Consider the following 20,483-nt stretch of genomic DNA (forward strand, 5'->3'; position numbering starts at 1 on the left):
CTCATCTGGCGTGACATACCCTACCAACGTTTAAAACTGTGAAACCTCCTTATAGCCATTGCCCTTCCCATAAAAGGATTTGTAAAACTCGCTTTCCCTGCTAATGGCCCTTCCTGACCTTCTCTGGACTGCCTGCTGTAATTAACCTGGCGTTCCCAATGAGGATACCCGGAGCTCAACTCGGCCGAATTTCTTCAGTTACCTTCCTCCAGGGTGCCAGAGGCAGCTGAAAACATAACATTTAGGTTTCACATAATCGAAGTGTCTTTTTACTCCCAACTTTCAAATTTGCCAAAAGTTGTAAAAATACTCGAGTTGCTAGGGGTATGGAAAAATGGGGCGCAGTTTATAATGGATACAACCTTTCTGGAGGGCTGTTGGCAGTATTAAAAATATGGACGAAAAAGGCCACACACTAAATTTGACAGTGTGCAGGGCGGCCTTACAAACTCCAGAGTCCGAAAGTTCCCACAAAGGATGGTCTGACATGGAACTTTCTAACTAAAAGCAGGCCGTGGCAAGTAGTCATGTTCCTAGACTGGTATTTCCCTAACAAAGGTCAGTCTTTCCCAACAAAGCCTGTTGCATCTAGGATAACATACCTTTGGAATGTCAGGGTAATTTCCTCCCCTCAAGCCCCCCACTCCTCATGGCACAACCACTACACCAGAACAAACCACAAATCCCCTCACTGTTATTATCATGTTAATTGTTGACTGTTAACTATCCTATACCCATAAATGTAAAAGAAGTATATGTCTGTTTTACTTTTTATCCGATCCCAGAGACTTCTCTGCTTTGCTCTCTCCTCCTCCCTAATCTAGCACCAATGTATTTCATGTAACCCGGTTAGGTGATGCCCTTTGATTTTAATATATTAAATAAGTGGTATAACTGCCATTCCGTTGAGATTTTGCTTTCCTGCGATTGTCATCAGTTTGGCTCAAATAAACACATAAAAAATTCTTAGAAATTGGGACATTTCTTACATTGACAAAATCTTTTAAAACTTTGCACCTTTGTGACTCAGCAGTTCCACTTCTAGAACTTCATGCTGAAGAAATAATCACCCAAGTACACACGGATATATGTTCAAAGTTTTAATAGCAAAAAGAAAACAACCCAAATGTCAACATAATTGGTATTGTTGAACATCCAAACAATGACATAATACTTCCATTAAAAATGTTGCTGAAATGCATCTATTGACATGCATAGGCATGATGTGTTCATTTAAAATGCAAGTTATCAGCCGAAACCGGTGTGGCTCAGTGGATAGAGTGTCGGCCTGCGGACTGAAGGGTCCCGGGTTCGATTCTGGTCAAGGGCATGTACCTTGGTTGCGGGCACATCCCCAGTGGGAGGTGTGCAGGAGGCAGCTGATCGATCTTTCTCTCTCATCGATGTTTCTAGCTCTCTATCCCTCTCCCTTCCTCTCTGTAAAATATCAATAAAAAATATATTTTAAAAAAAGTAAAAAATAAATAAATAAAAATAAAAAAATAAAATGCAAGTTATCAAACAAAACGATGTGATCTCTTAAAATTATACATAGCACACACAGATATACATGAGAAAACTTAAAGGATATCAAGAGGGTTTAATGTTTCTTACAGACTGAATTGTGTCCCCTCAAAATTCATGTGTTGAAGCTCAATGTGAATGTATGTATTTGGAGATAGGGCCTGGAAGGAGGTAATTATGCTTAAAAGAGTCCATAAGAGTGGAGCCCTAATCCAATAGGACCGGTGTCCTTATAAGAAAAAGAACAGACACCACAAGTGGTCTGCATTGTGAAAAGGCCCTGTGAGGACACCGTGAGAAGGTGGCCCTCTGCCAGCCAAGAAGAGAAGCTTCACCCAAAACCAGCCCAGTTGACACCTTGATCATTCCAGCTTCCAGAAATGTGAGAAAATACATCCTGCTGTTTAAGCTATCCAGGCTGTGGTATTCTGTTATGGCAACTTGAGCAGACAAATACAATGTTCACTTTGCTTGTCTATTTTTTCATTCCTCTATAATGTGGATGTTTTAAATTTTGGAATAAGAAATAAATTTCATTTTCAAAGAGGTAACAATCACATTTATAAAACTAGGGAAAAGTAAAAATTTTACTGGAGAAAATAAAAATGTATATTTATGACATATCCAACTTTGTTCTTGTGTGTAGGCAGTTAGACAGACATGAGCAGAGCAAGGACGATGGGCCAGATACAGAAGGTCACCAGTGCGGAAAGCCCCAGATACCTAGCAACAGGCAAAACTGGTAAAACAGGGACCTTGCCCCCAGGGTAACCTTTCTTTCAGTTTAGACCCCCTGACCTTTCATATTGCAGGTCATGCAATTAGATTGGGACCCTCCCCTGACCTTTCCTCCCCTGGCCTGGCATGTCACTAGTTATGCAGTAGGCTCCCTTGGAGGAGGAACACGGGTTGGAAGAGTGGCCCCATTCAACTCCCAGACGGGCTCTTGCATGAAGGGAACATCTGGTGATAACATCTAGGCCTCCGTTGTGTTTCTGCTCCAGGCCCAGAAAAGCAGCAAAACCAGACAAGCGATGCCATGGCTGACATCAAGACCAGTTCATTGACGATGACCCCAGCCCTGGTACCGACCAATCAGCAGAAACCACAATCCTGAAAGGACACACCTGAAAAGCTGAGGACTATTTTACTGGGATCCTCCCCAGAGACCTCCAGATAAATACTCTCCCCTCCTTCTTTTCTTCCCCGCAAGTGTGTTACCTTTAACTTCCTCTTTCCCAAGCTCCAAGGGCCCTTCTTTTGCCTCTGTAACTTCTTTCCTAAGCCCACACACAGCTGGCCCACTTTTCCTACCTCTGTGACTTTCCCCCCCAGATCTTCAAACCTCTACACTCTCCAAACTAGAATTCTTACTCTCCTGCAAAAATCTGTTTTTGTTGATGTGGTTGTAATGGGAATCTAATCCTTAAACTTAGCTCATAACCCAGCAGAGTATTTCTTTTACTCAAAACTACAGATTACACCAATCTTCATGATTGCTAAGAACATTATTTCTACATTGTCACGAGTATCGTTTATGTACTGTGTATAAACTATTTACCATGATATAAACAGAAATTTTCTTGTCTCTGCAAATTAATGCACGATATCTTGGTATATTTCCCATCAAGTACATTTTGAGTTTCACATCCTCAAAGGTTAAAAAATATTCACACACACACACACACAAAATATTCACACAGGAAAAGGAAAAAGAATTGTATAACTTGGATCCTTTCTCTGTTCTTTTAAACCCTGCAAAATGACAAAATAGATTCCAAAAGCTGTTCACCAGAGAATATGGCTTTGGGTCCACTTGCTCTTATTGCAGTCCTGGATAACAAAAAGTTGAGAGAAAAGTTAAAATTATTATTAACACAGTGTCCCCAAATTAAAAAAAAAAATCTAGCAGACCTTTTGAAAAGTATAGATAAAATACATAGATTGAAATGATAGAAAACCAAATATGTTAAGAAGTCTTTAATTTTAAAACAAGAATGTGAATTGAATAAAAGAGAAAAATTGTCAGTTAAATGATTAGAAATTTAGCAAAATAGCTAAAATTTTTTTAAAAAAACACTTCATCACCTAATAGAGTAAATAATTCTTAGGTTATTAAGTCAAGAGGTGTATAAATTCAAATTAGAATGAGTATTGTACAAATTTCAATAGTCAATTTCACAGATTATGATTCTCATTATAGTTATTTGCTGAAAAGCCAGTTCCTCCCCTCACTGTTTTTGGTATGCTTTATTTTTTTTTTAATTTCTTTATTGATTACGGTGTTACATATGTGTCATTCCCCTATTACCTACCCCCCAGCCCCTCACCTCATGCCCTCACCCCCATGTTGTCTCTGTCCATTGGTTAGGCTTATATGCATGCATACAAGTCCTTTGGTTGATCTCTCCCCCTTAAAAGAGTATTCGTTTGTCTTAGCTGCTTGGCTCAGTGGCTAGGGCCTGCAGACTGAAGGGTCCAGGGTTTGATTCCTGTCAAGGGCACATGCCCAGATTGTAGGCTCGATCCCCAGTAGGGGGCGTGCAGGAGGCAGCCAATCAATGATTTGCTCTCATCATTGATGTTACTATCTCTCTCTCCCTCTCCCTTCCTCTCTGAAATCAATAAAAATATATTTTAAAAAATAAAATAAAATAATTCTTTAAAAAAATCTTACATGAATAACTCAAAATTCAGGAGGATGTATGGGTATGTTAATAATTTGAAACATAGTAAAAATAATGCTAATTTTGGGAGAACTATTAATACTACAAATTAGGGTGACAATACTTCATCTTCTGCCAAGAAAAACCCAAAATATAGTTCTGACCACAAGCTCCACTGATCAACCAAAAGCAAAGGCTAGTAATTAATATCTTCATTTTTCCCCTCAAGTACATGAAAAAAAATTATGGTGAGGGCTAGAACTTTCAATATTTTCTAATTCTACATACATTTTATTTTATTTTAAATATATATATATATACACACACACACACACACACACATACAGCCCTGGCTGGTTTGGCTAAGTGGATAGAGCGTCGGCCTGTGGACTGAAGGGTCCCAGGTTCGATTCTGGTCAAGGGCACATGCCTGGGTGGCAGGCTCGATGCCCACTAGGGGGTATGCAGGAGGCAGAGGCAGCAGATCCATGATTCTCTCTCATCGATGATATTTCTATCTCTCTCTCTCCCTCTCCCTTCCTGTCTCTGAAATCAATAAAAATATGTTTAAAATATATATATACACACATTTTTGTATTGATTTCAGAGAGGAAGGGAGAGGGCGAGAGAGATAGAAACATCAATGATGAGAGAGAATAATGGATTGGCCAGGTCCTTCAAGCTCCCTACTGGGGATCAAGCCTGCAACCTGGGCATGTGCCTTGAGCTGGGAATTGAACTATAACCTCCTGGTCCATAGATTGACGTTCAACTACTGAGTCATGCTGGCCGGGCTCTACACATATTAAAGTTTAGAATAAAAATTCAGAAATTCAGCTAAGATTATGTAAATAAGTTAAGGCTCACCTAACAAATTGTAATTAATTTTTGGTGAAGGTGGTGAAAGGTAAGTGATGAGTTCTGTCTTCCTCTGAGATAATTACATTGCTACATGGGACTAGAACCTGTAATCTACCTATTTTAAAATATATTTTTGAAACCTAGTGTGCCCCTAACCTGTTTTGCTCAGTGGATAGAGCATCCGCCTGCAGACCAAAGAGTCCTGGGTTCGATTCTGGTCAAGGGCACATGCCTGGGTTGCAGGCTCCTCCCTGGCCCAGGCCCTGGTCAGGGCTCGTGCAGGAGGCAACCAATCAATGTGTTTCTCTCACATCGATGTTTCTCTCTGTCTTTCCCTCTCTCTTCCACTCTCCCTAAAAATCAATGGAAAAATATCCTCACATGAGAATTAACAAACAAAAAAAAAAAAGGAAAAAAGAAACCTAATGTGAAGGTTTTCTTAAAAGTACAAATACAGCCGAGGCCGGTTTGGCTCAGTGGATAGAGCATCGGCCTGTGGACTGAAGGGTCCCAGGTTCGATTCCGGTCAGGGGCATGTGCCTTGGTTGCGGGCACATCCCCAGTCGGGGGTGTGCAGGAGGCGGCTGATCGATGTTTCTAACTTTCTATCCCTCTCTCCATTTCCTCTCTATAAAAAATCAATAAAATATATTTTAAAAAAAAAAGTACAAATACAGAAATAAACAAACTGTAGAGAATCTAAGTATTTTTTTTAAATAAATCTTTATTAAGATTATTACAATTGTTTCTCCTTTTTCCCCCCATAGCTCCCCTACACCCGGTTCCCACCCCACCTTCTGCCCTTACCTCCCCGCCACTGTCCTCATCCATAGGTGTATGATTTTTGTCCAGTCTCTTCCTGAAACCCCCCATACCCCTTTCCCCCTGAGAATTATTAGTCCACTCCCTTTCTATGCCCCTGATTCTATTATATTCACCAGATTATTCTGTTCCTCAGGTTTTTTTGTGTTTTTTTATTTTTTTTTTATTTTAATAAATCTTTATTGTTCAGATTATTACAGGTGTTCCTCTTTTTTCCCCCCCATAGCTCCCCTCCACCTGATTCCCCACCCCACCCCATGCCCTTATCCCCCACCACTCTTCATCCATAGGTGTAAGATTTTTGTCCAATCTCTTCCCGCACCCCTCACACCCCCTTCCCCCTGAGAATTGTCAGTCCACTCCCTTTCTATGTCCTAATTCTATTATATTCACCAGATTATTCTGTTCCTCAGGTTTTCAATTCACTTGATTTTTAGGTTCACTTGTTGATAGATATGTATTTGTTGTTCATAATTTGTATCTTTACTTTTTTCTTCTTCCTCTTCTTTAAGAATACCTTTCAGCATTTCATATAATACTGGTTTGGTGGTGATGAACTCCTTTAGCTTTTTCTTATCTGTGAAGCTCTTTATCTGACCTTCAATTCTGAATGATAGCTTTGCTGGGTAGAGTAATCTTCGTTGTAGGTTCTTGCTATTCATCACTTTGAATATTTCTTGCCACTCCCGTCTGGCCTGCATAGTTTCTGTTGAGAAATCAGCTGACAGTCGTATGGGTGCTCCCTTGTAGGTAATTAACTGTTTTTCTCTTGCTGCTTTTAAGATTCTCTCTTTGTCTTTTGCCCTTGGCATTTTAATTATGATGTGTCTTGGTGTGGTCCTCTTTGGATTCCTTTTGTTTGGGGTTCTGTGCGCTTCCTGGACTTGTAAGTCTATTTCTTTCACCAGGTGGAAAGTTTTCAGTCATTATTTCTTCTAATAGGTTTTCAGTATCTTGCTCTCTCTCTTCTTCTGGCACCCCCATAATTCTGATGTTGGTACGCTTGAAGTTGTCCCAGAGGCTTCTTACACTATCTTCAACTTTTTGGATTTTTTTTCTTTTTGCTTTTTCGGTTGAGTGTTTTTTTGCTTCTTTGTATTTCAATTCTTTGACTTGATTCTTGTGTTCCTCTAGACTGTTGTTGGGTCTCTGTATAATATTTTTTATTTCAGTCAGTGTATGTTTAATTTCCAGTTGGTCCTTTTTCATATCTTCGAGGGTCTCGTTATATTTATCGGCCTTTTCTAGGATATTCTTGAAAAGCCTTATAACCGTGGTTTTGAATTCTATATCCAGTCGTTTGTTTTCCTCCATTTCTTTCATTTGTGATCTGTTTCTTTGTCGCTGCATTTTTACTGCTTCCCTGAGTTGGTAGGGTAGCTTTGTGTGCTAGGTTTCCTATATGGCCCAGTGGGTCGGCCTCCCCAGTTAACCTGAAGTGGATACTCTTGGTGCACCCCTTTGTGGACTGTGTGTACAGCCTTGTTGTAGTTAAGACTTAATTGTTGGTATCACTGGGAGGAATTGACCTGCAGGCCAGTTGGCTGTGAGGATCAGCTGTGTCTACGCTGGGAGAAGTTCGGTGCTGGAGACAGCCTTATAGGATTAGACTTGCCAAATTGCAAAAGCCTCTGTGCTCACCTTAGATGGGGTGGAGTCTCAGGGCGAAGCAGACAGTCTTGGCTTCCCATCAGCCTTGCCCTTGCGCGTGCACGCCTCCATACCTCTGCCTTCCCCAGCTCCCGAGTCTCCGCCCGAGAGTCCAGATTCCCCCCACAAGAGCGTGGGTCCCCAGGGGCTCACCTGGAACTGGGGTTCAGTGCAGTCAGAACTGAGGCTCAGTGCAGTCAGGAGCTTCCAACTCCCTTCTGCTAGGGAAAGCCTGTGGCAACCTCCGCAGTCTTTGTGCACACTGGCACCCGTGCCTCCAGATCCCTGCCCGCCGGGGCTCCCCCAGGTCTCCCCCGGGTCTCTGAGTCTCCAGGTGCCTTTCTCTCTACCTGACAATCCAGACTCCCCCTGTATGAGCCTGGGTCCACGGGGTTTCGCCCGGAACTGGGGTTCAGTGCAGTTGGAACTGGGGTTCAGTGCGGTTGGGGCCTTCCTTCCCCCTTCCGCCAGAGAAAGTCAGCCAGGCTCTCAGCCGCCCTTCCTCTCTGCGCGCACAAAGACCCTTTGCTGTACTTCCAATTCTCTGTGAGCTTTTCTCTTTCCTTCTAGTTGTAGAATTTCCACTCAGCCAGCTTTCCTGTGGTTCTGGATGGTGTCCGTTCTGTCTTTTAGTTGTAGTTTTGAAATTGTTGTGCGAGGCAGCAGTTTAGGTGCTTACCTATGCCGCCATCTTGGTTTCTCCTTAGAATCTAAGTATTTCTTAGTAACTGATTGCCATTTTTAAAGCAGTATCTTAGGATTTCCAACTTTTCTTAAATATCTTAGAATGGGTGGCAACTAGAAAAATATCAAAATCTGATTAACAACAGAAAGGATTCTATGAGTTCATTCTACCACCAATTAGCCTCCAAGTCATCTTGTTAGAATTCATTCCAGCCTCTGTTATGAGCAAGCTATCGTAGGCCAATTGTTCCCCATGGTAAAACCAGGGACCTATCTTTATCTTGTTCAAAACAGTTGTAAAACCTCTGGGACAGATATAGCAAACTAATTATACCAGTTTTTTTGAAATCCTTGGAAGGGTGGGTGAATGGCAGATTGAAAACCAGTTTTTAGCAGTTACCTTGAGTTCAAGCTCAAACATGGAGAAACATGGATAGTATCAAAGCTACAGGCTCTGATGAACTTGGAGTGTTTTTACTTCTTTTAAAAGCTTGCAGAGGCCATGAGAAGTCCAGGATCTTCGCGGATTTGACCCGGGCCAGAGAGGGGACTGGTACCTGCCAGATGAAGGGTCAGGGCTCCTGGACGTAGCCCAGGCAGGCAATGGCACCAGGGAGTGGGGCGGGGCCGGCCGGGGCGGGGTGGTCAAGAGGACGTGGGCTGGTTGCTGGAGCGCCACTCAGCGAAGGACTGCAAAAAGGGGCGACCTCTGCAGGCCCTGGGTCCGTGGTGCTTTCGGAAGTCCTATGATAGACCGCCTGAAAGAGGTACAACTTCATTTCGAACCTACCCCTCTACCAAACGAGAATGAGAAGTTGATATCTGATAGAAATGCTGCCAGTTACCTTCTCTAAAAACCCTCACTGGCCACCAGGTGACACTGTTCCCTAAACCTAAAGGAGGCAACGTGTACTAGGCTCAAAGGTTGAGCATGGACCTATGAACCCTTCAAGGGCTTGCAGGTCAGGGTACATGCTGGGGTTGCGGGCTCCATCCCCACTGGGGGGCATGCAGCAGGCAGCTGATTGATGTTTCTCTCCATCCCTCTCCCTTCCTCTCTCTGAAATCAATAAAAACATCTTTAAAAATCAGCATTGGCTCTCATTACTCAGTGGTTAGAGCGTTGGCCCTTGCACTGAAGAGTCGTAGGTTTGATTCCTGGTCACGGGCACATACCTGAGTTGCAGGTTTGATACCCGGCCCAGATCCAGGTGTGTGTGGGAGGCAACCAATCAACATGCCTCTCTCACATAGAAGTTTCTCTCTCTCCTCTCTCTCCCCTTCCAACCTCCTTTCCACTCTCAATGGGAAAAAAAAATATCCTCAGGTGAGGCCTAAAAATAATAATAATAAAATAAAAATCAGCAGAGATATCTTGGCTCTAGAGATGCCCCCTAAGGAACGAGGGATCCCAGCCCCACATCAGAATCCCCAGCAAAGCATTCCAGTGCTGCTGAAACCGGTTTGGCTCAGTGGATAGAGCGCCGGCCTGCGGACTGAAGGGTCCTGGGTTCGATTCCGGTCAAGGGCATGTGCCTTGGTTGCGGGCACATCCCCAGTGGGGGGTGTGCAGGAGGCAGCTGATCGATGTTTCTCTCTCGTCGATGTTTCTGGCTCTCTATCCCTCTCCCTTCCTCTCTGTAAAATATTAATAAAATATATTTAAAAAAAAAAAAAAAAGCATTCCAGTGCTGGGAAGAGAAGTCCCCAGAACTCCTGACTGTAAAAACCAGTGGGGATTGTGACTAAGACAGAGGGCTCTGGAGTTGCAGGCATTCTTCTTTTTTAAAATGAATATATTTTTATTGATTTCAGGGAGGAAGGGAGAGGGAGAGAAAGAAGCATCAATGATGAGAGAGAATTATTGATTGGCTTCCTCCTGCATGCCCCGCTCACTGAGGATCGAGCCTGCAACTAGGGCATGTGCCCTGATGGGGAATCGGGAATTGAACCATGACCTCTTGGTTCATAGGTCTGATGGTCAACCACTGAGCCACTCAGGCTGGGTCCAGGAGTTCCTCTTAAAGGGCTGGCACATGGACTTACTTGGACTCACTCCCTCTGAGTTCCAATGCTGGGGCAGCAGCTCAAAAGAGCCAGGGACATAAGGGGAAGAACTGAATTGTCTGGCTTCAAGGCAAAGGCTGAGGGCAGCTTTCTCCCAGACAGACTTGCTGGCAGAGGCCATTGTTCTTTGTTGAGCCCTCCCCACAGAACCGGCAGGCAAGCCATATCTGAGACTCTATCAACTTGGCTTACACTGATAGCCCCATCCTGATGATTCCCTGAGACCCTGTCCCACTCAATTTCCATTGGCTTTTCTATGCAAATGGCCTCTCTTGCTTCATACAACAACCCTGTTTAAGGCTGTCTTTAGAGAATACATACATATGTGGCTGACCCCCCCCCCAGTTTTAGAAAAACAGCTCAAGATACTTTTACTTCTGCCCCCTAAAACCATCATTACAGTGCCCATGAATTTTGGATTTTGTGCATCTCTGCATGTGCCATCTGAAAGAAATAAAATGCCTTTCACAAGCTTTTATCTTTCCAGTAGATGCCAGAAACCATGAATAGTACCAAACCCTATATATTCAGTACTGTTTCTTCCTGTATGTATACATACCTATAATAAAATTTATCAATTAGGCACAGTAAGAAATTAATAATAACTAATTAAATAGAACAATTATAACAATACTAGAAGCCTGGCACATGAAATTCGTGCGCCGGTATAGTCTCTAGGCCTGGCCTACAATCGGGGCCATCTTCCCTGGCTGCCCACAGCCATCCCCATCCCCCGCCGCCACCCACCCCGGTTCCCTGTTCACCATTGGGTGATCCGAGCCTGATGGCTGGGGGAAGGGACCAAGAGGTCGGCCATTCCCACCCGCTCACCTGCCCTGCCCCCACCACGGGTTGCCCTCTGTGTGTGGGGCGATTGGTGGGGCAGGGGCCTTGGCCTGGTGCCACCTACATCCCCCACCACCCACCCCCAGTTCCCTGTTTGCCATGGGAGATCAGAGCCTGCCGGCCAGGAAAAGGGACCCAGAGGTGGTCAGTGCACCTCATAGTGACTGGTCAAGCTGTTGTTCTGGTCATTCTGCTGTTAGGTCAATTTGCATATTACCCTTTTATTATATAGGATAGAGGCTCAGTGTACCGGTGGGGGCCGGCCAGCCTGCCCTGATGGGGGCCCCGGATCGGGGTGGGGGTCCCCGCTGGGGGGCAGGGCCGGCTGGGGTGAGGGGCCGCAGTCGTTCTGGTCTCTGCTTGTTCCACCATTTCGGTCGCTGGACTTTCATTATATAGGATACTATAACAAAAGTTATGTGAATGTGCTGCTCTCTTTCTCAGAATACCTTATTGTACTGAACTCACCCTTCTTGTGAAGATGTGCGATCACAATGTCTATGTGATGAGATGAAGTGAGGTACTCAGAATAGCATGCAATTTAAACATATGAGTTGTTCATTTCTGGGATTTTTCATTTAGTATTTTCTGACCACTGTTGACCACAGGTAACTGAAACTGCAGATAAGGGGGTACTACTGCGTCAATGTCCCAATTGAAATTAAAAAACAAGTCTTGAGCACACGTTCAGGAATGTGTACTGGTGAGAATTAAGCAGAGTCCATTCCTTAAGGAACTTGAGTGGGCAGGCTCCCAAAGCTCAGATAAGGTCAGTTAGGGCCCAAGGTGTATACGGGACTCTAGCAATACGGAATCTCAGTCCATAGAACAAGAACACAAAGCCAAATCTAGGCCAGCAATTGAAAGTTGGGCAAGCACTTCTTACGTTTCTCCTGCTTAAGGTTAAGATTGTTCTTACAAATAAGATCAGGGTTAAGCCTATACACTGGATAAAGTTCAGGGGAGAAAGGGGTAGACCCAGCAGTGAAGAAAATAGGGTTGCAAAGGTTGAGAATCCAGTAGGAACTGACAAGGAAGCCAAGATGTTTGCTTTGTTACAAAAAGATTCCTAGGTGCTCTGGAAAACCCAATACATGTTGCATGAATAGGATCTTTATTAATAGTATCTCACCCATGATTGTAATGTTACATTTTGCTGTTGACAGATTTTTTACCATTGAGATGTTTATGGAAGAAAGTTTGAATTTGTTGCCAGGCATCTACCTGTGCCCTTGAATGCGCCTTTGGCTCACCTCCATAGTATATTGGTAGGCCCAATACTGCATGCACAGAGGCTCTACTAGGAGGGAAATAAGGTGGGTCAATACAGTGACCAGTTCCTGGGTAGTAGATTATCTGGGGTCTGTCTTTCCCATGGGCTTGTAACCGTTCAGAGGCTATGTTAGCATAGAATCCACTCTTCCAGCTATAATCATCCATGCCAACAATAAACAGGAAGGGTCCCTGGGCCTTTTCCAATGGAATAAGACTTTGGTGGTAGGGTTTTTCCAGTGGATTATTCCAAATATTCATGAAATCTAAAAGGCCTGACTCAGTGGTTGTATGTTTCCCTAGGTCACTGCCAAGATCAGGAATAATCATATCCTTGTAATGCAGAGGAGCTATTGTGTTGGCCACACAGGAATTGATAACCACCGTGGCTGTGATGCCCTTCAAGAAAGAGGCCATTGAGAGACACAAGTCACCTCCTTTGGAGAATCCAAGAAGCCCAACACTAGGGCCTTTCACCTGATGAGGAGAGAGAGAGAAAGAGAGAGAGAGAGAGAATAAGCTTAGAATTCATAAGGACATATACAGTGATTTTATATTCTCTAGGCAGTTTTCTCAAATGTCATTTGCTTTCCTTCTTTATGCAACAATCTACAATGTCCAAAAGAGTCTTCTAATAAGTAAATTAATTGATTTCCTAGTACACAGCCTTCCACTAATATTTATGGGGTCTGGGTTAAGAATATACACAGAGAGCCATACTCCCTAGACCAGTGGTCGGCAAACTCATTAGTCAACAGAGCCAAACATCAACAGTACACCGATTGAAATTTCTTTTGAGAGCCAAATTTTTTAAACTTAAACTTCTTCTAACGCCACTTCTTCAAAATAGACTCGCCCAGGCTGTGGTATTTTGTGGAAGAGCCACACTCAAGGGGCCAAAGAGCCGCATGTGGCTCGCGAGCCGCAGTTTGCCGACCACTGCCCTATATCTAAATATTCAAAAGTTAGATATCAAATGAACAAACTATTAAATAAAATATATTCTTTTCTCCTACCTTGATAATATGCCTCCATAACAATTTACAAGGTTCAAATTTAAAATCTTGGAACTCATTGGAGTTTTATACTGGAACACGACATAGGGGAGAGCCAGGCCTGGCCCCAATCCCTGGTCCCTGGCCCACCACTCTTCTCTTCCACCCCTAGCTCTATCATGCAACTTGAGGGGCCTTTCACACATGTGTGAACAACCCAACCAATATGTTTAAAGTCTTGGTGTATTAACATCGAAAGAACCTGAGCCCTGGCCAGTTTGGCTCAGTGGATAGAGCGTCAGCCTGCAGACTGAAGGGTCACAGGTTCTATTTTAGTCAAGGGCACATACCTTGGTTGCAAGCTCAATCTCTGGCCCTGGTTGGGGGGCATGCAGGAGGCAACCAATCAATGTGTTTCTTTCACATCGATGTTTCTCTCTCTGTCTCTCCCCCTCCCTTCCACTCTCTCTAAAAATCAATGAAAAATATCCTCGGGTGAGGATTAATAAAATAAAAACAATTTAAAGCCTGGCTGGTGTGGTTCAGTGGTTGAGCATTGACCTATGAACCAGGAGGTCATGGTTCGATTTCCAGTCAGGGCACATGCCCTGGTTGTGGGCTCCATCCCCAGTGTGGGGCCAGGCGATCAGGAGGCAGCCATTCAATGGTTCTCTCTCATCATTGATGTTTCTCTCTCTCTCTATATATCCCTCTCCCTTAGGAAAAAAAAAAAGACTCCAAGGAGAGGCATTGGGCCTGGAAGCAGGAACAGTGCTGCTCGGCAGAGAATTCTGGGGTTCAAGATCCCAAAGGCATAGTGAGCGAGGGGCCACATAGGTTCCTGGTGAACACATTCCCTTGGTCCCTTGGACTCCTTACCCTGTGGGCAAAGATGCAGCCAAAGAAAGGTCAGAGTGTGGTCATCTAAAACAAAGGGTCCAAGGAAGAAGCCCCTTTTGCCTAGGTTTGAGGACAGAACTAATAGTATATACTGTTCTCTTTTTTTTTCCTGGGGCCTTATGTCCCCTAAATAAACCAATCATCACAGTTCAAGATCATCTAGGTTTTAGCAGCTCTGCTAAAAGACCAGTCCATGATTTTTAGCACAGTTAAATCATCCTACAGACCTTGTAGAACATCTTATTCCTTAACATTAAAATGTGTGGGTCTCTAAGTTTAGATAGTAGCAAAGAGTATATATTCCATTTATTATCACTACCAACATGTTTTAATTCATTTCTTCCACTATCAGATAAGAACTTTCTCTACAAAACCCTAATGCCATTATCACACTTAACAAAATCAATAATGATTCCTTAATATCATCAAATACACAGTCCCCATTCAAATGTCACAATTGTCTCAAAGATGTTTCTCTTTCTAGTCGAACTTTTTCCTCTACACATTTACATTAATCTTATACATGAGAAAAATTGAATCCCAGAGAGGGCAATTGCCTTATTCAGGATCATAAGGCTACTTGGCAGTAGATATAAAACCAGAACTCAAGGTTAGTCACTTTTTAGTCCAGTTCTTTGAATTATGGTCCAGAATTAAAGGGAACACCCTGCAGGAGGTGGGGTGGGGGGGAATCAGCTGATTTAGAGCATTGTCTCATACACCAAAAGGTTGCAGGTTCCATTCCTGGTCAGGGCACATACCCAGGTTGCAGGTTTGATCCCTGGTCTGTGCGTGTACAGGAGGCAACTGATGGATGTTTCTCTCTCACATTAATGTTTCTCTCTCTCCCTTCCTCTCTCTAAAATCAATAAACATATCCTTGGGAGAGGGTTAAAAAAAACGAAACAGTCAACTCTTGTCTTTTTTTTTAAAATATATTTTATTGATTTTTTTACAGAGAGGAAGGGAGAGGGATAGAGAGTTAGAAACATCGATCAGCTGCCTCCAGCACACCTTCTACTGGGGATGTGCCCACAACCAAGGTACATGCCCTTGACCGGAATCGAACCCAGGACCCTTGAGTCCGCAGGCTGACGCTCTATCCACTGAGCCAAACTGGCTAGGGCTAAACAGTCAACTCTTAAGGAATTAGAGAGAGATGGGTAGAAATTGAAATAATAATCCTTTTAATAAAACTTTTGAAGGAGCCTTTGTGTCTCATGCCATACGTGGGGCTTTTGGATCCAGCCCCGTGACCGTTCTGCTTCTCCCCTGCATTCACAGGAGCACCAGAACCCACCTTTGGATGCTGCAACATGAAGTCCACAGCTTCTTCAAAGTACTCCAAGTGCACAACATTCAGACTTTCAGGGAGGTCTTCAAATCTGAAATAAGCCAGAGCAAGCACAGCAAAACCATGTCCCGCCAGGAGGCTGGCCCTGTATTCACAAAGGCCACCACCACTTCCAAACAGATCAATGATCCCAGGGAAGGGCCCTGCACCTAGAGGGTACCACAAATCAAAAGGAGCTTTATAGAGTCTCAAAAGACATCCTTGGGTTTCAGATTTTGGCAATCAGGAAAGAGAAGTTTTTGAAACAAGGAAAGTTGAGGTTGTGGGGGTTGGTGGAAGAAGGATCCTTTTTAATTTAACTTCAATATATTAATATAAATAGTTGGTCCTACACCTGAGGACATGCCTGAGTGACAGGGCCTCAGGAAGTGCCATTAAACTTGAAGAATAACTTCCACCCAGAATCCACAAAAGACTCCGGAGCGCTGGGACCAATTTTGGTAAGTGCCACAATCACGTGGTTCCCAGGCCAGGCAAGAGGTCGGCAGGGTCTCGCACTACACCCAACTCTCCAGAACAGCCCAGAATAGCCACAGGAGCTGGTCGCTCACCTGGCGGCAGGAAGAGCGCGGCGCGCACCCGGCCCGCGCGCACCGGCTCCCGCCGCACCCCAGGTGCAAGGAAATTGCGCTCGTGCACCGTCCGGCCCAGGAGCCGCCCGCGGCCCTCGGGCTCGTGGCCGTCGAGCACCTCCAGTTCCACGGCGAAAGGTTGGTTCACGTCCCGCTTCACCAGTCGACCCCAAGGTTTCTCCGCTTCCATGGCCCAGAAGAGCCCCATGGGCTCCAGCCCCTCGAAGCTGCCGCCCAGCGCGGGCGCGCGCGTCAGGTCCAACTCGCCGCCGGCGTCGGCGCGGTAGCGCGCGTGGGCCTGGAAGAGCTCGCCCTTCTCGTCGCGCAGAGACACGCGCAGCGTCACTCGCTGCTCCGGAGCCAGGCCGCGCACGACGATGCTCACTGGCTCGTCCCAGCAGCTACGGCCCGCGGGCTCCACCGTCACGGTTGCAGCCATCTCGGTCTAGGAAAAAAAGGGGCAGCCTGGCTCTGTGGAGTCGAGGGCGGGGCCTGGCGTCCCTTCACCTCCCTGGGGATCTGCCGCTATTGGACCACTTGCATTCACTCAGTACGTGCCACTGGGCTGGCATGTTGGCACCCTCTAAGCCGCTGTGTGAAGTCTTCTAGAATTTGCGCAAATTCACGAGTGCCTGAATAGGATAAAGTATCTGCTTAGAGTTAATTACTAACTCTGCAATCCTATGTGGTGAGTGTTGAAATAGAGGTACAAAGACTGCTGAAAGTTACAGTTTGGGAAAGCTATCGAACATTCCAGGAGTCTGGACTTTTAAAAAAGCTTCTCAGATGTGTACAGTTGACCCTTGAACAAGGGGCGGGGTGCGGTTAGGGAAGTCAGCCTCTGGCACAGTCTAAAGTCTGTATAACTAGTTATTAAGGGGATCAGTGGAGAAGCATAGTCCTAATCCCTCAGTCCTTTACCAAGCCTTTTTCCTAGCGCTAAGGGTCCCTAAAGCGGCTTTCAGAGCATGTGGATGTTTATGGGGTAAGACCTCCCTGGGTTCCAGTCTGACCCTGCTCCTTTTAATAGTGTGGGGATTCTCATCTACCTACATAATTAAGCCCGAGAATCCAGTTTCCTTATCTGTAAAGGTTTTTTTGGGTGACGATCACAATTCTGGTCACACGCAGTGTCCATGTTGAGTTGTATCAGATTACTGGCAGGAAAAAAGTGGCACTTTCAAACTGGGTAATTTGAGGAGCGTTTCATAAAGGGACTATTTGCAAAGAATTGCGCAAGGTTTAGCCCTGACCGGTTTGGCTCAGTGGATAGAGCTTCGGCCTGCGGATTGAAAGGTCCCGGGTTCGATTCCGGTCAAGGGCATGTACCTTGGTTGCGGGCACAACCCCAGTGGCAGGTGTGCAGGAGCCAGCTGATCAATGTTTCTAGCTCTCTGTCCCTCTCGCTCTCCCTTCCTCTCTGTAAAAAATCAATAAAATAAAATATATTAAAAAAAAAAAAAGAAATGCGCAAGGTTTTTTAAAAAAAGGTTTGGCACAGACCCTTGGGTCTGAAGGCTCCAGGGGAGAGGGCTGCCTGGCATGGGTGTAGCCTTCATATAGGGAGCCAGGCACCCATGGTGAGGTGGCAGGAGTGGGTGAGAATGAAAACTTTGCCCTCATTCTCTTCTTGCCCTCGGTTATCTTATGAGTTTTCAAAACAGCCACTTGCTCTCTTTGGCTGAACTAACCATACAGCTCAGCCTGCTTGGGTATAAAGCAGGGTGGAGAACAGTAGATGGAGCACATGGAAGATGCCCAGCAAATGGAGGCTCAATAAATTTTATAAACTGAACAAAAAGATATCACATGAGGACCCCAGTCTCGGAGTTCCCGAGAGCTTTCCCCAGTCCACCTCCTTAAGTAATGGCTGTAACATTTTTTTAAAAATATATTTTATTGATTTTTTACAGAGAGGAAGGGAGAGGGATAGAGAGTCAGAAATATCGATGAGTGAGAAACATCAATCAGCTGCCTCCTGCACACCCCCCACTGGGGATGTGCCCGCAACCAAGGTACATGCCCTTGACCGGAATCGAACCTGGGACCCTTCAGTCCACAGGCCGACGCTCTATCCACTGAGCCAAACCGGCTAGGGCTGTAACGTGTTTTTTTTTAAATTTAAATTCTTTATTGTTGAAAGTATTACATATGTCTCCTTTTACCCCCATGACCTCTTCCCGGCGCTCCCTGAAACAGATTTTAAACACCTGTTGTTTAAAGTGTTTTAGGCTGGCCCTAGCTGGTTTGGCTCCGTGAATAGAGCATCAGCCTGAGAACTGAAAGGTCCAGGCTTCGATTCCTGTCAAGGGCACATGCCCCGTTTTGAGCTCAATCCCCCATAGGGGGCGTGCAGGAGGCAGCCCATCAATGATTCTCATCATTGATATTTCTGTCTCTCTCCCTCTCCCTGCCTCTCTGAAATAAAAAATATATTTTAAAAATAAAAAGTGTTTCAGGCTGTCCTCAATATAGAAACACAGCTTCCAAAAAACTTATGTGGGCCGCTGCAGCCACCAGCACAATAACTGTGGATAACATGATAATATGTGTGTGTGTGTATATATGTATGTATGTGTGTGTATATATATATATATATATATATATATATATATATATATATAACCTTAAAGATTCCACCAAAAAACTATTAAAATATAAATGAATTCAGTAAAGTATCAGGAGACATAATAAATACCCAGATGCATTTTTATACACCAATAATGAATTATCAGAAAAAAATGCAATGGGATACATTTTTCTATTGATTGATTTTAGAGAGAAGAAGGGGGGGGAGATTTGTTGTTTCACATATTTATGCATTTATTAGTTGCTTCTTTTATGTTCCTTGATTGAGGGCTGAACCCGAAGCATTGGCATACCACAGTGATATTCTAATCAACTGAGATACCCAGTCAGGGCCTTAGAATAAATTTAACCAATGATATAAAAGACCTGTACTTGGAAAATTATAAGACACTGAAGAAAGAAATAGAAAAAGATACAAATAAGTGGAAGCAGCCCTGGCCAGGTAACTAAGTGAAATATGCCAGTCAGAGAAAGACAAATGCCATAAAATTTCACTTATATGTGGAATCTAATGAACAAAATAAAATAGAAACAGACTCATAGAATCAGAAAACAGACTGACAGCTGTTAGAGAGGAAGGGGGTTGGGAGCTCCGTAAAAAAGCTGAAGAGATTAAGCAAAACAACAACTACAAACACACACACACAAAAAAAAACACCTCATAGACACAGATACTTTCCCTCATCATTTACATCTTGCATAAATGTGACAATTTGTTATTTGATGAGCTAATATTGGTACACTATTATTTACTGAAGTCCATGGTTTGTTAGGGATCACTCTTTGTGTTGTACATTCTATGGGTTTTAACAAATGTGTAACGATGTATTGTAGGGAGTGGCTATAGGGTATAAGGTCATAAGGTCAAGCTTAATTATGCTAAGAGGGCTGTTGCAAAGCCACAAACTGGCAAAGCCACAAACAAGTACCAGTTAGAGGGCAACAGCCCTCTTAGCATAATTAAGCTTGACCTTATGACACTCCTTAGATCCATCCTGGGTAGCTAATGGGCTGTGGGAGGTGCAGCAAGTGCTGCCAAAACAAGTGAAACTTACAAGAACATTGTAACTATGTTGACCACTACCTTGTTTACCTCTGGCTATAAAATAAAGCATCAGCATGCCATCTGGATCTTTTCTCTGTGGCCTTAGCCAGGCACAGGAGATCCACCTAGACCCAGCTTATTCTCTTTGTCTGTCTTTTCTTCATCCTTCGCTGCCCTCCCTCAGGCTTGCGGAATCCTTGGCTGTGCTGGCATGGCACAATGTATATACACCATTACAGTATACACAGAATGGTTTCACTCACAAAATTCCTATATGTTCCATCTATTCCTCCTTCCCTTCCTTCCTCCTCCCCAAGCCTTTGGCAACCGCTGATCTTTTTGCCGTCTCCACAGTTTTGCCTTTCCCAGAATGTCACGGAGTTGGAATCCTATAGTATATAGCCTTTTCAGATTGGCTTATTTCATTAGCAATATGCACTTAAGTTTCTTTCATGTCTTTTTGCTGATTGATAGCTCATTTATTTTTATAAAGAATAATATTTCATTGTATGGATGTACCACCATTTGTTTATTCATTTATCTATTAAGAGCTATCTTTTTTAAAATCTTTATTGTTCAGATTATTACAGGTGTTCCTCTTTATTTTTCCCCCATAGCTCCCCTCCACCTGATTCC

General features: G+C 44.0%; 1 protein-coding gene across 3 annotated transcripts; it reads right to left on the reverse strand.

The window, feature by feature from the left end:
- Positions 1-12,217: 12,217 nt before the first annotated feature.
- Positions 12,218-16,885, reverse strand: ACOT6 (acyl-CoA thioesterase 6). Of its 3 annotated transcripts, none has more exons than XM_080663054.1 (3): positions 16,193-16,885; positions 15,588-15,790; positions 12,218-12,869 (listed from the first exon to the last, which is right to left on the reverse strand). In XM_080663054.1, exons 1-3 carry the CDS (start codon positions 16,650-16,652, stop codon positions 12,267-12,269), a joined length of 1,266 nt encoding a protein of 421 aa, XP_080519180.1. In that variant the 5' UTR covers positions 16,653-16,885; the 3' UTR covers positions 12,218-12,266. The 3 variants fall into 3 exon arrangements, with proteins under 3 accessions (XP_080519180.1, XP_080519182.1, XP_080519181.1); XM_080663056.1 differs by having other exon boundaries at positions 15,588-15,672; positions 16,193-16,660; XM_080663055.1 differs by having other exon boundaries at positions 15,588-15,664; positions 16,193-16,654.
- Positions 16,886-20,483: the final 3,598 nt, after the last annotated feature.

This window comes from Plecotus auritus (assembly GCF_963455305.1).
Source record: "Plecotus auritus genome assembly, chromosome: 1".
NCBI lineage: Eukaryota > Metazoa > Chordata > Mammalia > Chiroptera > Vespertilionidae > Plecotus > Plecotus auritus.

What these genes read in the sequence shown, in the direction of transcription:
- ACOT6 (XM_080663054.1), bottom strand. Translation starts at nt 16,652, where the DNA reads ATGGCTGCAACCGTGACGGTGGAGCCCGCGGGCCGTAGCTGCTGGGAC. An exon ending in CGCGCTCTTCCTGCCGCCAG is followed by an intron (nt 15,791 to 16,192) that starts GTGAGCGACCAG and finishes GGTACCCTCTAG; the next exon opens with GTGCAGGGCCCTTCCCTGGG. An exon ending in TCATGTTGCAGCATCCAAAG is followed by an intron (nt 12,870 to 15,587) that starts GTGGGTTCTGGT and finishes TCTCCTCATCAG; the next exon opens with GTGAAAGGCCCTAGTGTTGG.